Genomic DNA, 17789 nt, shown 5'->3' on the forward strand with positions numbered 1-17789 from the left:
ATCTTTGATTGGGAGTGAAACAAGGATATATAATTATGCACAGAATAATGCATTTTCAATAGGGCCAGACTGTTATAAAAGATGCTTTATGCAATGTGACCAAATACGAGAAAACGTACATTGACAACCAATACGTGTTTGCACCATTTGCATTTGATAATTTTGGTTTCCTTGCGTCTGAGATTGTGGAGCTACTTAGTTGAATTCAGCGGGTCATGCACAGTAATGTTATGACTCCAAGGTCTATAAATGTAGTTTTAAAAAGAACTACTTTTTTTCTATTAAGAAAGGGGATAGTGGAATAGCTTGTTGCCCATTTGTCTTCTGTTTTGTTGTGTTAGTTTAATATTGGGAAATTAATATAACTCATATCATTTACACGTTTGTTTTAAAATAATCAAGTTCTTTGCCACATGTAATATTTTAACCAAAAGAAATCTACATATGACCAATGCATGGATATGAGAATCAAGACTACAACTATATACATCTATTATATATATAGCACAAACAACTACTCAGAAAATATTACCAAAAGCTTTTTCAATTTGTTGTGAATAAATATATAACAATGATAAGTAGTCTATTAAGACTGGGTAGAAGACAACTTCACACAATAGTCTCAACAGAATTCATCAAACCATCTTTTCCTACCCCTTCTCACCTCAAAACTTACAATCTTTCGGTTTATGATCAATACATTCGAAGCTCATTTGCGCCGCTGATTACATTCTACCCAAAAAACACATGCATTTATCAAAATTCACATGATCAAATGCATGACCTCAAGACTTCATTATCCCATACTTTAACAAAATATTACCCTTTTGCTGGTAGACATGCGAAAACTGCACCAACCTATGTAGATTGCAACGATCATGGAGTCGAGTTCATTGAAGCATCCATTGATAGTAGACTCTCAAACTTCCTCCAAACCTCACAACATGAAAATTTTGACCAGTTATTTCCATATGAAAGAACTTGGTACCACTCAGAATGTGGTGATCAAAGCGACGACAGTGTGATCCCACTTGCAATTAAGGTCAACCATTTTGAATGTGGGGGAGTAGCAATCGCAGCGTCGTTATCCCACAAGATAGCGGATGCATATAGTTTGATCCAATTTTTAAGCCATTGGGCACGAGTTTGCTCCAAAAAGGAGACTACATGTGTTGAGCCACACTTTATTTCGTTTGAAAACACAAAGACAAATTTCTCTGAATATTCTCTAGAGCAATCAAATGATCATTGTGTTGTTACAAGGAGTTTCATGTTCCCTAAGACAAAGATAAACGAGCTTAAGCTTAAAGTAAGAGCCATGATCAACAAACCTACTCGTGTAGAAGTTGTGACTTGGTTACTTTATAAATGCGCGGTGGCAGCAACTACCAAAAATAACTTGGGTGGTTGTTTTAAGCCGACAAGCATTTGTCTCGTTGTTAACTTAAGAGACAAAATGATGGAGCCAATGCCCGAAAATTCCATTGGGAATTTTCTCCGTCAGTTGGAGGTTCAAACTTGGAATGAAATGGAATTGAAGCCAGAGTTGTTCATCAAGGAACTAAGGAACCAAAAGATGAAAATCAATGGTATAAAAAATATCAAAGCTATTTTTGCTCCACTTTTGAACACATCTACTGATTTTAAACTAGAAGAGAGTCGGGGAAAATTTGAGAATGCTTATATTTGTTCAAGCATATGTGGATATCCGGCATATGGGATCGATTTTGGGTGCGGAGCGCCGATAAAAGCAACACTTCCTGGAAATCTAAGGAAGAATTCCTTTCTTTTGATGGATTATGCGTCCAAGGGGGAGGAGGAGGAGGGTATTGAAGCACTAGTGTGCCTAACAAAACAAGACATGGATATTGTTCAAAGGGACCTTGAGCTTTTGCTTTTTCCTCATTAAAATCTTTATGGAAGAACCTATGAAATCTTACTATGTTGGTGGTTAATAATCAGTATATGTGTGTGTTTATGTGTTAGAAGCTCATGTATTACACGGGATACATGCTTAATAAATGATATATTAAATAGTTAGTAATGATCATAAATTGATATTTTGTGTTAACATATATTTACAAAAATAAGAGATAGAATACGAAAGCAAAGTGAGAGATGATCGGTGCATTTTAGGTACACAATAATCGGTATTAACTATAATATAATGCATTGTTGGGATTGAACCCTACAAAGGAACAGTTGATAAAGCCAAAACTGGTTCAGAACAGTTGATGTGCTAAAAGTGGTTTAACTAAATTAAACCCTAAACTAGACTCTCTAAGTTTTAAATTTATAAAACAAAGACTCTCTAAAACCTAAACCACACGACCGGCAAGTGCACCGATCGATCCAATATAGCCTAAGGAAGTCCGAGTTATCGAACCCAAGAGACTCTACTAAATTAAGCTAATGACTCTATCTAAACTTAGGCTGACACGGACTTTAACTAATTGTTTATTTGATGGGGGGTTTTCTAAAAGTCCTAAAAAATATTAAAATAATTCTAAAAGACTAGACACGAACTCGAACGAAGGTTTTGACCAGTGGTGATGAAGACTACCTAGGCTAGACGCAAGTTTAACTCGGAATGGATTTCTATTCGATAGTTTTGCGGTATGGAACCGGGATCTTTAAATACTAAACCTATTAAGATACCAACTAAGCCCCTCAATCCCTCTCAAGGTGATTCTTGTGGCACTACCTAGGCTGTTATGATTACCGGTTTTCTAGATTTCCTCAAGACCTCTAGTTTCTTGAAAGTGCCTAAATAAGACAATCTACCTCACAGCGCAAAAGTCTAAGGCAACTATGGATTTTAAACTTGGTTTAATAGACAAAAGAATGTTTAAGGACTAGACCGATTTTTTAGACCTAGCTATAAACCAAACCGAGACCTATTAATAACCTCGAGCCTCACAGCGACAAGATTAGCAGCACACTTGATTTTATTAAATTACCGAATATTACTTCTAAGGTTACTTGTGCACTTTTCACCCTAAAGGATTAATGACTTATTATGTGATATAGACACTCACCTAAATCAAGAACCCTAGCACAACCCTATTATGTAATAAAGGCCGTCACCAAGGATTATACGAAGCAATAAACGGCAGTAAAACAAATATCAAGCATGCATATACACAAAGTTAAAATTCCATAGCTTTTACAATACAAGAAAATCCATAAACCACGCCAAAAACCGAATAAAAATCCAAACTTTATTTAAACTATTGTCATGCCTAGGTAGTTAAAGATTTTTGCCAAGAATCGTGGTCTCAAGAATAATAAAACAAGGTCTAGAACAAGAATTCATTGATATCAAACAAGAAAAATAGAAAACTAAAGAAATCGAGTAGAAAAACCCGTTAATCCCTTGCTCTCCAAGCTTCCCGCTCGATCCCGATGATTCCCGCCGCCTTGAATGCCTTCAAAAAGAAACTCCCAAAAGTCCTCTTCGTCCGTCTGATGATGTCGCCTGTGATATATATTTCTTCGTGCCTCTGATCTTGATTGGCGGCTCACTCCCAAACCGACCGACCTCCCCCACCAAAATAAATAATCTTCGTATCCCTCTCTCTTTTATAATAGCCCATGTCTTCTCCAAGGATAATTATTAAATATGGCTCCATTAGGTTTTCAATATGGTCCAAACAAATAAAAAATCATGTTCTCTAGGCTTGGTCTTGACTTTGGCGGCCCATTAAGATTCTGCTAGCTCACTTCCTTTTTTCGTTGATGATGACAAACCAACAGGTGGCTAGCCCTATGCTCCAGATTTTCAAATAGATTAATTCCCCAACCACCATTGTAGGTCCAAGGCTGATGTCGCCATCTCCTAATCACAGAAAATAGCGGCAGTTTTAATTCGGTCTCTGGCATCCCGCTCTGTCCAACTGGCTGGTTATTTCCATACTACTTGTTTTTGTTTTATTTGCACCAGAACCTAGCCCAACACAAAATAATGTAATATAATAATAAAAACTAAAAATAATAAATAAAAACTATACAAAAACTATACAATTTACACGGGACAAATATGTGTATTTTACCCCATATCAAATATCCCCACACTTCACCTTTTTTCGTCCTCGAAAAAGAATTATGCAAACGGAATCATAGTCGGAATAGTCGTTCGGGGCAAAAGCTTAAATTACTTAATTAGAATCGAAACTCGTGTTAGCCGCGATTGCAAGTATATTGATCCTCTTTAAACCCAAAACCGGTTCCAAGCCCTTATCATGTGATTTTAGCTCAAGTGCGGTCCATCTACCTAGGGTCTCACGCTAAGAATTGCAAGTCCACCTAATCCCCCCTCAAGCTTGTAGGACAAAAGGAACAACCACTGGGCTATTTCCTAACCGCCTTATACCAAGATCAAGAGAGTTTAGAATCAAATTTCTGGGCTATTTCCTAACCGCCTTATACCAAGATCAAGAGAGTTTAGAATCAAATCTATTTTTTAATTTTTTTCTCATTTTTTTTCATCACTTTTTCATTTTTGTTCTTTTTTTTTGTTTTCATTTTTCGAGCGTAGACGTTGCTTTCCCTAACCCAGAGGCATTCCGGCTGTAAAGTCGCTATCCCCAACTCGGATTACTTAGGCTTCGGTACTTTTTATTTATTTTGCAAGGTCGATTTCACACACCCTAGCAGTAATCCGGCTGTAGAGTCGTTATCCCCAACCCAGACTACATAGAAGTGGCTACTTTCATTCAGTTTCTAGCTCTTTTATTTCCCTCTTTTTTTCATTTTTTTCTTTTTCAACGAGATAATGATCAAAAACTCTGACGATCTTAGCTTATAACGGCATCCCTTATACTATTATCGGCGGTTTCAATTTCCCCACTTTCCATAGATGAGAACCCACTAGTAGACCGACAATTAGATATATTTAAGATCAAAGGAACTCAAAACCGAATCGAGCCTACCCGCAGATCCCAAACTAGACACAAACATGATTATATTAATCTCATATTATTATTATTTGAACCCGAACAAAAACCCAACTTTTCTATCATTTTCCGTTTCTTATTTTGCAAACTTCTTATTTCAAAGACATTTTCAATTTTTTTTTTGAATTTTTGAATTTTTTTTTTGTATTTTCCAAATTTTTGACTCAAACGACACACTAACTAGACACTAAACGATAGTTCCCATCCCCACACTTAAACTTTACATTGCCCTCAATGTAAGATGGAAACGGACTCAAAAAAACTATAAATAAATAAGAAATAAAATACCAAGGGCAAATCGGAAAGGACTTAGCTTGTTTAATTCGTGCATAAGCTCCAAAATCTCGTCCAATCCAGCTCGATCGTATAGCATTTCGTCGCGATCGGCTTTGACACTGACTGGTACACTTGATAAATGCCTGAAATTCGAACAGCAGCTCCAAAGTCACCCGAACGGAGATTGAGTACGGGTGGTACATATTCAAACCTGCATAAACAAAAACAAGCAAAAACCAAAGCAGTACCGACTCTAAAAAAACGACTCAAAAACAAATAATTTAGACTCATGGTACAAAATAAATGACTCAACGCCACAAACTACCGAAAATATACCGAATATATATAAAATTACAAAACTCTACAAAACCTCCCCACACTTGAATTTAATCAGGAGGCTTCTCTTTTGATTTGGACCCTATCTAACCCGTTTAATTCCACCCGATCCTCAAAAATATTTAAAATTTATTGGTGGAATTATAAAAGATTTTAAAATTTTCAAACGGGTCTGACCACCAGAATTTAAACTTACTTGGCATTAACCGAATGCGTGGCATGAAACAATAAGAGCGGTCGTGGTTGTCCTTCAATTGCTCCATCTTCTGTTTCGCCCCTCTTCGGACCCGGAACCATCTCCGGTTTCCAGGTTCTTTCTTTCTTTCCCTCTCCCGTGGCCTTGAATCTTCAGTTACCCCTACCACGAGCCAGCTGTGGTGCTCTTCCTCTTCCACCACCACTTCTTCTTGTTTGATGTCCGTCATTGGACTTCCTTCAAGTAAAGCTTCTAAGTAAGCAAGGTCTCCCTCCGGATCAAACTCCTTTACCTCTTCATCTACCGGCAACCCATCTAATTCTTCCATAAATTAAATTTCCCAGTACATCTGATCTTCATTAGATAGTTGCTCAACTTTTTCTTCCTCTTCTCCTTTTCTTTCTATCTCTACTTTTTCTGCTTTACTCTCCACATATCCCCGTATCGTCTCCCCATTAGCAAGCTCGGGGATCACTATCGCCTTGTAATTTGAGCTTTGAACTGTAATCCACTCATCATCATAATTGCCCCATTGTATTTGTTGCTTCTTCTCTCTGTTTCCCCAACCCATTTCCAACCGAGCAGCGATCACACATTCTTCATACCAGTGTGGTCCACCACATTCTTCACACCTTGGATCCCTTTGCCGACTGAGGTCATACTCTATCATTAGGCCTATTAGCCCGATCATTCGCTCAAGTATGCCGATCATTTTCGGAAACCTTGGATCCCCGCACTCCTAAAATTCTTTTATCGTCTGCACGCAAATCATAATTACTTCCATGAGCTTGAAAAAATGGGGAAACCTCTCGCTAGTATTTATGGAATACCCCTGCGAAGAATATTCTTGTGGCTGCACAAAGGGGTTAGTATCATAATCTGCAGGGGACCCCTCATATTGGGGGCATTTAACTGTAAAGTGAGGCCCTCCACAAATTTCACAAATATCTACTAGACTCAAGAAAAATAAAATAAATAAGAAAACAAAAAAACACGGACAATAAGACTCCTATGACTCAATCTACAAAAACACTAGCACGTATAATGTCAGTTAAGTCCAAACAAAGTAATCAACGCAATCGCCAAGAGTCACCGGCAACGGCGCCAAAAACTTGATGTGCTAAAAGTAGTTTAACTAAATTAACTAAATTAAACCCTAAACTAGACTCTCTAAGTTTTAAATTTATAAAACAAAGACTCTCTAAAACCTAAACCACACGACCGGCAAGTGTACCGATCGATGCAATATAGCCTAAGGAAGTCCGAGTATCGAACCCAAGAGACTCTACTAAATTACGCTAATGACTCTATCTAGACTTAGACTGACACGAACTTTAACTAATTGTTTATTTGATGGGGGGTTTTCTAAAAGTCCTAAATAAAATATTAAAATAATGCTAAAAGACTAGACACGAACTCGAACGAAGGTTTTGACCAGTGGTGATGAAGACTACCTAGGCTAGACGCAAGTTTAACTCAGAATGGATTTCTATTTGATAGTTTTGTGGTATGGAACCGGGATCTTTAAATGCTAAGTCCCTCAATACCTCTCAAGGTGATTCTTGTGGCACTACCTAGGCTGTTATGATTACCGGTTTTCTAGATTTCCTCTAGTTTCTTGAAAGTGCCTAAATAAGACAATCTACCTCACATCGCGAAATTCTAAGGTAACTATGGATTTTAATCTTGGTTTAATAGACAAGAGAATGTTTAAGGACCAGACCGATTTCTTAGACCTAGACCTATTAATAACCTCGAGCCTCACAGCGACAAGATTAGCAGAACACTTGATTTTATTAAATTACCGAATATTACTTTTAAGGTTACTTGTGCACTTTTCACCCTAAAGGATTAATGACTTATTATGTGATATAGACACTCACCTAAATCAAGAACCCTAGCACAACCCTATTATGTGATAAAGACCGTCACCAAGGATTATACGAAGCAATAAACGACAGTAAAACAAATATCAAGCATGCATATACACCAAGTTAAAATTCCAAAGATTTTACAATACAAGAAAATCCATAAACCACGCCAAAAACCGAATAAAAATCCAAACTTTATTTAAACCATTTTCATGCCTAGGTAGTTAAAGGTTTTTAGCCAAGAATCATGGTCTGAAGAATAATAAAACAAGGTCTAGAACAAGAATTCATTGATATCAAACAAGAAAAATAGAAAACTAAAGAAATCGAGTAGAAAAACCCGTTAATCCCTTGCTCTCTAAGCTTCCCGCTCGATCCCGATGATTCCCGCCACCTTGAATGCCTTCAAAAAGAAACTTCCAAAAGTCCTCTTCGTCCGTCTGATGATGTCGCCTGTGATATATATTTCTTCGTGCCTCTGATCTTGATTGATGGCTCACTCCCAAAACGACCGACCTCCCCCACCAAAATAATAACCTTCGTATCCCTCTCTCTTTTATAATAGCCCGTGTCTTCTCCAAGGATAATTATTAAATATGGCTCCATTAGGTTTTCAATATGGTCCAAACAAATAAAAAATCATGTTCTCTAGGCTTGGTCTTGACTTTGGCGGCCCATTAAGATTCTGCTAGCCCACTTCCTTTTTTCGTTGATGATGATGATGGTGTACATTATCATCCAAATATAAATGTTCTCAATGTAGGCTTCAAACCGATACATAAAATTCAAAAGGGACCTGGCCCATGTGATTCACTAAACAAACCAATAGGTGGCTAGCCTTATGCTCCAGATTTTCAAATAGATTAATTCCCCAACCACCATTGTAGGTCCAAGGCTGATGTCGCCATCTCCTAATAACTGGAAATAGCAGCAGTTTTAATTTGGTCTCTGGCATCCCGCTCTGTCCAACTGGCTGGCTATTTCCATACTACTTGTTTTTGTTTCATTTGTACCAGAACCTAGCCCAACACAAAATAATGTAATATAATACTAAAAACTAAAAATAATAAATAAAAACTATACAAAAACTATACAATTTACACGGGACAAATATGTGTATTTTACCCCACATCAACAGTGGATCAACAATAAGCAGTTGTTTGTACATAATATTTCCCCTTGACAGTGGCTCTAATCTGCTGATAGACTCAAGTATTGCTCTTCACAACTGCTGCTGCAAAGAACTGATGAAGTTTAAGTACTGAAGGTCAATCTACTGATAAGTCTCAAGTACTGCTAAAGACCAAAGCACTGCTGGAGCTATAACAGTGGAATGAAGAATTAGTGTTTTGTTTATACTTTGATTATGTAATCAGTAGTTTGTAATCAGTGGTTGTATAGGTCAGTAGATAGAGTTCGTTAGGAGGTTATATGTCACTTTCATGGTGACGTCAGCCGAAGATGCTCAGTGGTTGTTTTGTATTATAAATAGAACAGTACCCTGTACTGTTCGGCGAGCTCTTTCACCCAAGTCATCTCTGTACGAACAATCAAGTAAGCTCAGGCTGAGTGGGAGATTAGTGCATGCATGCATTGTAATTGATTTTTGTAATAAATACAATCATTCGATTATATGTCAAACATGTTTGCTTAAAGCTTATTCTTCCATTGATATTGTGTTGAAAGTTTATTTCATATTTCCACTGCAATTAATCTCTGTTTCATCTTCATTATAATTAAACAAACACAATCAAAAGAAACTCAGATCCTAACAATTGGTATCAGAGCTAGGACAGTTAAACTCTATCTAACAATCATTTTGACGTAAAAGTTCAGCTCAATTTCGTTGATACTTTCGATTGTTCGTTTTTAGTTGAAAAACAGAGTAAGGTATAATCACGTACAAAAGTTGATTATTCAGTACCTTGTAACACCCTTGTTATTATTTTAATGTTTTCGTATAATTTACAAAAATAAACATGCAATTATGATTACATAGCAATTAAGAATACAAGTTAATTAAAACTTTTCTAAATTTTATAACGTTACATCATGATTGGTAAAAATTTGTCGTTTAGAAATAATGACTAAACAATGTGCGGAAGCTTATAACTGCATCGTGTTCGGTTCTACGTTGAGCTTAATCTTCATCCGGTACTCCTGATATTCACCTATGATCAAAACCAACTTAAAAGTTAGTTTTGACATCTTATAAACATGTATAAATAAGTTCCAATATCAAATAATGATAATCAAAATAAAATTTCCAAAAATTATGTCTCCCGCGTGTCGCGGAAGGCAACCTTTAATTTGTCGCGTGTCGCGCCCCAATTGAGGGACCCTGTCGCGTGGCGCGGGGGAGTCCATTTTCCAGCGGTTCTAAGTATGGGAGTTGCATATCTGCCCAGCTAATGTTTTAATCAAAAATACAACTTCAAATTGGCATAACTTTTAATCTAGATGTCCGTTTTACGCGATTCTTTTCCCCACGCATTCGTAATTTAATTCTCCATCTCATGGAGTAAAAACCCGACATATAAATTCACAAAATTTTAGATTTCAAGCTCTTGGCTTGAAATTCAATTATGACACTTTTGACCCGTTTAGGGGATTTAAGCCATTTAGTCTAAACTAACTCTTTTCTTTTCACACTTCGTTATTCCACATCTAAAATATATGATTAAGTCCTACCACGACTACTTTTGTGGTATATTTAGCATATCTAACTCATTAACCCAAATTTACCCTTCGGTTAGTCGTTTTACGCAACTGACCCATTTTAGGTATTTGATTCCACGAATGTTTATACCTATACCTTGTATCCATGTTTAATGATTCCCTAATCAAAATGCAAGTTCCTAAACAACCCATATGGGTCGTTTGCCCGATTTACCCTTCAAGGGCGCTTTGGTCAACTCTAGTCCCTCATTTTACGACGAAGGACTTTTGCTAAATATTTGACCAACCCGCATATTAACAAAATCTTATTTATGCGTACCTGGCTCGGGTCAAATTATTAACCCGTTTAATATCTTACCTTAATGATTTGCTAATTCCTAGCAATGAGATTTCCGTAAGCCGATTTACCCTGCGAGCATTGTACTCGACAAATACTTGTTAGTCGTTATTTGTCAAATGGTGTTGAAATCACCATTTGACCCATTTCAGATTTTTTTCACCATGTGATTATATCTTTAAATTCATTTCTTTTGCGATCGACCCAACATGGCTTATGCCATATGGTGTCGTTCGAACTTCGACTTTTATCCAAACATATGTGACCAAATCACCATTTTACCCTTATTGTTCGATTAGACTTATCTTACTAAGTAGCCATTCCAAAAACTCTTTTGTATATGTCATTTCATGACTAATTACCATTTCGAATCCCTTATTACCATTAACATGGTTTTCATCATTTTATTCGTTCCAACGCATAACATTTCGCGTCGGAACTCGTATTTCGGATACAATCCGTTATTTTGTTTACATCCTCTAGAATGGATATATATATATATATATATATATATATATATATATATATATATATATATATATATATATATATGGGAAGGTTCATTTGAGAAGAAAATTTAATTGAGAAGAAAAAGAACAAAGGGTAATTTTGTAAAACATTAAATAGTTTTTTCACTTATCTCATTTATTATCATTTTTGACTAATTAATTAGTAAGAAAGACTAGTATCCTCCACACTAACTTTTTTTGCCTACACACATCAAAAGTTATCTTACATATTTCGAAATTCATCCTACACGTTGAAATTTATCCTACACAATTCGAAATTTATCCTACACAACTCGTGATTTATCCTACACTTTAAATTATTTTATTTTATTTTTTTGAAAAAAATATATATTTTGAAGATAAGTTACAAAAAATTTAATGTAGTTAGCTATTAAAGAGGAAGACTAGAAATTAATGATCTATGTAGATTTACCAATGTACCCTTATAGTAACATTAAATACTTATATTAAATGAAGTAAAATAAAGCATTCTTATTAGTTGAAATTTCTCCTTTTTTCTTCTTACAAAAAATTTCTTCTCATTTGAACTCTCCACTATATATATATACTAAGAATGGGTGTAAGTTTTACTTACCTCGCGTCTGTGCAAACATTCTTCGCATCCATGATCCGTTTGACCCGTTCCTTTCCAAGCTCCCGCCTAGGTTGTTTAGAGTCAAACTATATCATAACATCCATAAGATGGTTAGATTGGTCATTCTATACAACGGCCATCACCCTATGGTCCTCTCTCTTTTTTTACACACTTATCAATTAAGGCATGCCATATATTCAACAACTAGTTTTATATCATAAATCTTTTCTTTCACTAACCGTTTGACCCGTTAGTGAAGTTACTAATACAAACTAGTTAGTAAGTGATTTTAAACACTTTAAGCATGTTACATAAAGTGTTATTTGTTCCCAACAATCAATACTTCATGCCTAAAGCAAGTATATACAATCCTATGCCTTTTTCTTGGTTAATAAGAACATTATTAATGTGCAGCCATTTTGTATTCAGCTGCTGTAATTGACCATTTTGACCCATTTAAAAGCCGGGCTACTTCACCCTGCGATCCTCAGGGCGTTCACACATTTCGAACACAGACTCGAGCTTTTCGAACCAGTGGAGGAGTCCAACCGCTCCTTCAGTGCCACTAAACGTGCTAGGACGACAATCAACATGTTCAAAGATGGATCGTAGAACTCTCAAATACCTTTCTAGGCGTATATGGTACGTCTTCTAACGATGTTTCTATGATTTTATATGATTTTTACAAAATTAGGACATCAACTTATTTTTAGCCCAAACATCATGCTGTCTTATCGAAATAGCCACTGAATTCAACGTTTTTGACCCATTTAACATCTGAACCAAGTCATCATGTTAACTAACGAAATGCAGATTACTTATAGACCTTTCTAGGCATATAAAGTACACATCCATATGATTTTTTTTGTGATTTATTGTGAATTTTCAAAATTCAGGTCTGCACCATATTTATTTAGGCATTTCATCGAACACTTGGCGGGTTGCACATTCAAGATTAGTCTCTAACCTATCTCTTGAACACCTTACCCCAATTTTATCAACATATCATTACAAACACACATATGTCACTAAGTTTTAGCATCAAATTCAAGCCCCTATATCTAGTGTACATGAACGACATCAAGAACTTGAATTATAACATCAACTTTCATGATTTCAACACTCGATTTCACGTGTTCATCATATTTGTAGGATCGTGATCTGACCCGAATGAGTCGTTCAGAGGAGTTTTACTCTGTTTCGAGTGCGGAATAACAAGAAACAAAGCTAGAAACAGCTGATTCTTCACTTTAACTACTGATTATATTGATCTAACAACAATTACAATCAGTCTTCACACCGGCAGCACCTCAGCATGGAATACAAGGCAATAGTTACTGATTTCTCTCATGGAACACATATATATAGTGTTCAGATTTCGCTCGAGATGTCACATGACCATAGGAGCGAAATCACCATCATGTGATTTCGCTCGAAATAACCTAACTGACACTTTGGAGCGAAATCATCTCTAAAAGAACCCTAGGAGCGAAATCAGCTTATAATACACACACATTTTCCTATTTTCTCGTAAAACGTGCCCTAATCTATACAATGCAATCTAAGACTCGATACAAGACGAAGTCGACAGATGTAGTGCACCAACAAACTCCCCCTCAGATGTTGACGAGTCGTTCATCGAGTCTTTGACAATATCATGTCTTCACTTCTTCAGTCTTGATCAGTCTCTGGGCTTCTTTCTCTCTCTATCTTCATCAACAGACTCCCCCTAACAATTTGCTGGCATTTCTTTGTTCTTCAACAATATCTGCTTCAGGATCGTTTTCTAGCTTTCACAGGACCAAGATTGTTGCCTGGCTTCATCTTTGTCTTCAGAGTTCACAGGAATTAGAAACCTGGCATTCTTCAATCAGAGTCCTCAGGTATCGTAACCTGGCTCTCGTTCAGCTTAGATCTCAGGATTGAATTAACCTGGCTCAACTTCACTTGCATACACTCTACCTCAAAGTAAGATTTAACAATTTGAGTATAAACGAATGCACTAACAGTGACTCCCTCTCATAAAAACTTCCTCTTTGATGAACCACTTGTTGATTTAAACAAAAACACATTTGATGTTCAAGACACACTCCCCCTCACAACAATGTCATCATGTTTAGCACTCAGAATTTTGAAAATCAGCTTTCTAACATCAGTTGTCGAAAATCTTTTTGACTTTTTCAAAAGTTTATGCTAAAACATACACAAAATCTTTTTGGATTTTCTGAAAGAAAGTAACTAACACCACTTGTAGAATAAAAAAATGCAGAAATGAAATATTTACAAACAATATTTTTTTGTGAGTTTGTGTAAGAGGATCATATCAGTTAAAGAGACATGTCACTAACACCGTTAAGCTGCGATTTCATTTTAGGTTTTAAACAAATTCACCTAGATTGTCAGTATACGGTCCACTTAAATTTTCACACAAAGTTCAATTGATCCGAGATACGATATTAATGTCTTAGATACTAACTTATTCGTTTGTCCCACTACTTGAATATACTCCCGTATCCAGATCCCAATATTCAGTCTTACAGGTGAGTATACCACAGATGATATCTGTAAAGGGGTTAGATGCGAGGGTCGTGAGAGCTCAGGTCGATACTTCCGTATACGCAGAGAGATGACGGATTCGACTTTTGGGTGTGTCCCCTTTAGAGGATCTTTTGATTACAACAGCAGTGACTATCAATTTTATTGTTTCATCGACATGCTGAGGGCGTAGCTGTGTTTCAAGCTTTTGTAGAAAGCATTATCCGGGGACTAGGTCAGTACTTCCATACAGCAGAAGTCCCGGGATAATACCCCAGATATCACTGAGCATAAAGACCTAGTATCTCAGAATAAGGGACCTTTCAAACAAAATTTCAGGGGTTACCTATATATTCAAGAAATTGTTACCCACTAAACAAGCAAGTTTGAACTTTTTATGTTTATATCTCATCACAATCTACTAAATGTATAAAAACCTATTGGCATATCCTCAGTGAGATTGTTTATCACATTTCATCTTTTCATTTCTTTAGCATGTTGTGATAGCCTACTGATGTACTATCATTTCCTCTTTTCACAACAAAACTCAATTTTGATTTTATCGTTTTTGTATTTTTCAAATTTTCTAATGTTTTTGGATTTTCTGAAAATTTCTACCCCCCCCCCCTAAAATGCAAACACATTAAAGAAAAATTGAAAACAACTAAGCTCTTGACCCACATGAAACATAAAATGTAAAACAAACTATACAGAAACTTGACAACCGACATCGAATTGCATCAAATCTCCATTCACTAGGCATAAACAATCTGAACTCCCCCTTTCAACAAACCATTTTCTCATTTAGATCTCAAAACACTTAAGTTTGTTTTAATCAAAATGATTTTTCCAGAAAATAAGTTTGTCTTTTACCACTTGTAAGATCATCAATAAACGATTTGGGGTTATGGTTCATCATCTTGTTCATCAATCACATATGTAGTAAATCAAGTACAACTTAATGTTCCTGATTTACCATTTGCAGTCCAGCAACCTTTGTACCACTTGTAAAAATACACACAATACTAACTGTAGGAATGTCACGTCTACATTAACTATTTTACCAATCAGATGCCGATTCCTGCTTTGCAATTACCTACCTGAAAGCTCTGGCGTAGTCATTCAACCTGTAAAATTTGAATACTCTCAAAAATTTTCATACAAACTCATAAAACATGAATGATGCCGATTCCTGATCCACGATATAAACTTGGGATCTCCAGCGTAGTCCTAAGACTTCAAGAGAAACAAACTTCCATCCAAGTCTTCTCAGACTTGATGGTTTTCAATTCTTGCACAGTAGGGTTGTAAGTTGCCTTTTTAGTTGCATAAAAATCTTTAACCCCCTTTGCTTTCCCATTCAGCATTTTCCCAAAAAATTTCTTAACACTCCCATTGAATGTTTTCTCGACATCAAACTTAGTTTTCTCTGTGTAAAACTGATTCGAGATTTCAACCTTTCCAACCTTTTGTTTAACCTCTTCAAACTTCAGTGATGGAAATTCATCATCATTCACTGAAATTTTCACCTCAACCTGTGGCTCTTCTGGCTTTGTGGAACCAGATTCATCGCCGACTTTCTCATCAAACTTCTTAATAACCCACACTTGGTTGTCTTTCTCTTTCTTTTTGTAAAAATTCCTTTTAGAACACTCACCAATCTCATAAGTTGAGTTTTCAAAAATTTTAAATTTCTAGATTGGTGGTTCAATATCAACAACTTTTTCTTTTAGTTTCTTAGAAACTCCCTGTTTTGTCGTGACATTTTTCGGACAATTCCATGCAATGTGACCAGCTTCATTACACCTATAACAGGTTCGAGTTTCTTTCGGATGAAAAACTTCAGTTCCATTCCTTCTCTTCTCGGCAAGAAACTCCTGGTTTGATTGTCTCCAGAACGGTTTCTTCTGTTCCTCTTCTGCACTTCCACCTGACACAAATCCAGTATCTTTCTTCCTCGACTTTTCATCTTGAAAAACTTCCATACCTGCAACAGTCGGATTTAATCAATGAGATAATCAGAACTAGAATAACTTTGTAATAAACGTCTAATTCTCTCATTTTCTATCTTTTCTGTCTCCAACTCTTGCTTCCATTTAGCACTTTCTTCGATGTAGAAATTAATAGCTTTCTGTTTTGACATCATCACCGCATTCATCATCGTTAGTGCTTGTTCTCTTTCTGTATTTGTCTTTTGGAGACCAGTTACTGTTTTGTTCAAGACATCATAGGATTCGTTCACATAGTTGAGATTGAACAGCAACTGCTCCTTTTTCTTCTCATACTCAGCAATTATATTATCTTTTGCTGCACATTCCTTGCATGTTTCCAAACACTTCGTGCAAGGCTTGATGACTTCAACAATCTTTTCAACCTCGATTGTTTTCACCACTTCAACCACCTTTTCTTCTTCTCTCACCTTTTCTTCTTCCGTCACTTTTTCATCTTTGGCAATCTCCTCAGCAACACTTTCAACATTCTTATTCTGAACAACATCTTCAGTTTTCATTTGTTGTTGTTCTTTAGCAGCTCGTTTCTATTTCAGTTTCTCCAAGCGATCTGCAAAATAGAAATGAAAACTTTCAGGAGAAAGATGAGATCTTGCAATGTTAATATGTTTCTCTTCCTCATCATCGCTGCTATCATCAGTTTGTGACTGATCAAACTGTACAGATTTTTCAGAACTAGCATCTGATAAACCAGAATCAGATGGTGTTTGATCAAAAATAACTTCTTTTTCTGAGCTAACATCATTTTGTACACTCTCATCTGAACTCTGTGAGTTTTCATCAGCACTTTCTGAACTTTCATCAGAAACAACAGACTCTTCCTCCATGCTCTTCACAGTTTCACCAATAGACTTCATCCACGTGGCAAACATGTCTGGTTCTCTGACAATCTTAGCGATGAAAGCTTTGAATTCTCCCTTTTTGTCAACAAACATATCCCAGCTAAAGCCTTCAGGTAGTCTTTCATCATCTTAATCGACTAAACATGCTTTGCTTTCAGGTGATATGTAGTTGTTCCAGTTGAAGTCTACTAAACAAGCTCTCTTTGAATCCTCAATCTTTCTACCATGAGCCGTCTGTGAATCTTGTGACTGACCCACCTGCTGATAAATGGCTTTTCGGTAGTAATCGTCTTTTCTGAACGGATTCTAAGCACCACTAGCTTCCCTGTTCTTGCACTCCCGTTTGAAATGGCCTTTCTCCCTGCATCGAAAACAAGTAACTTTGGATTTATCAAAACCTAAAGTAGAAACATGTGCATCAAGAAAGTCATTTCTCCCGGTAATAGTCTTGAACTTTTCAGCACGCCTAAGAACACTAGCAAGACACCATTTGATATCCATCAGTTCCATCTCTTCGACGTCTATCTGATCGTAATCCTCCTTTGTGAGCATAGGATTTCCGATCCGACCAGCAACAAGACCTTCATATGATAACAGCACTGAACCAAGTAAAGCCGTGTGGTCTTTAGCAGTTTCTTCCGAAAAACTT

The 17789-nt window shown here is 36.4% G+C and overlaps 1 protein-coding gene across 1 annotated transcript; it reads left to right on the forward strand.

The window, feature by feature from the left end:
• Positions 1–545: 545 nt before the first annotated feature.
• Positions 546–2007, forward strand: LOC110914594 (acylsugar acyltransferase 3). Its single transcript, XM_022159382.2, has one exon. The coding sequence runs from the start codon at positions 572–574 to the stop codon at positions 1907–1909; it is 1338 nt and encodes a 445-aa protein (XP_022015074.2). The 5' UTR covers positions 546–571; the 3' UTR covers positions 1910–2007.
• Positions 2008–17789: the final 15782 nt, after the last annotated feature.

This window comes from Helianthus annuus, chromosome 15 (genome assembly GCF_002127325.2).
Source record: "Helianthus annuus cultivar XRQ/B chromosome 15, HanXRQr2.0-SUNRISE, whole genome shotgun sequence".
NCBI classification, from domain to species: domain Eukaryota; kingdom Viridiplantae; phylum Streptophyta; class Magnoliopsida; order Asterales; family Asteraceae; genus Helianthus; species Helianthus annuus.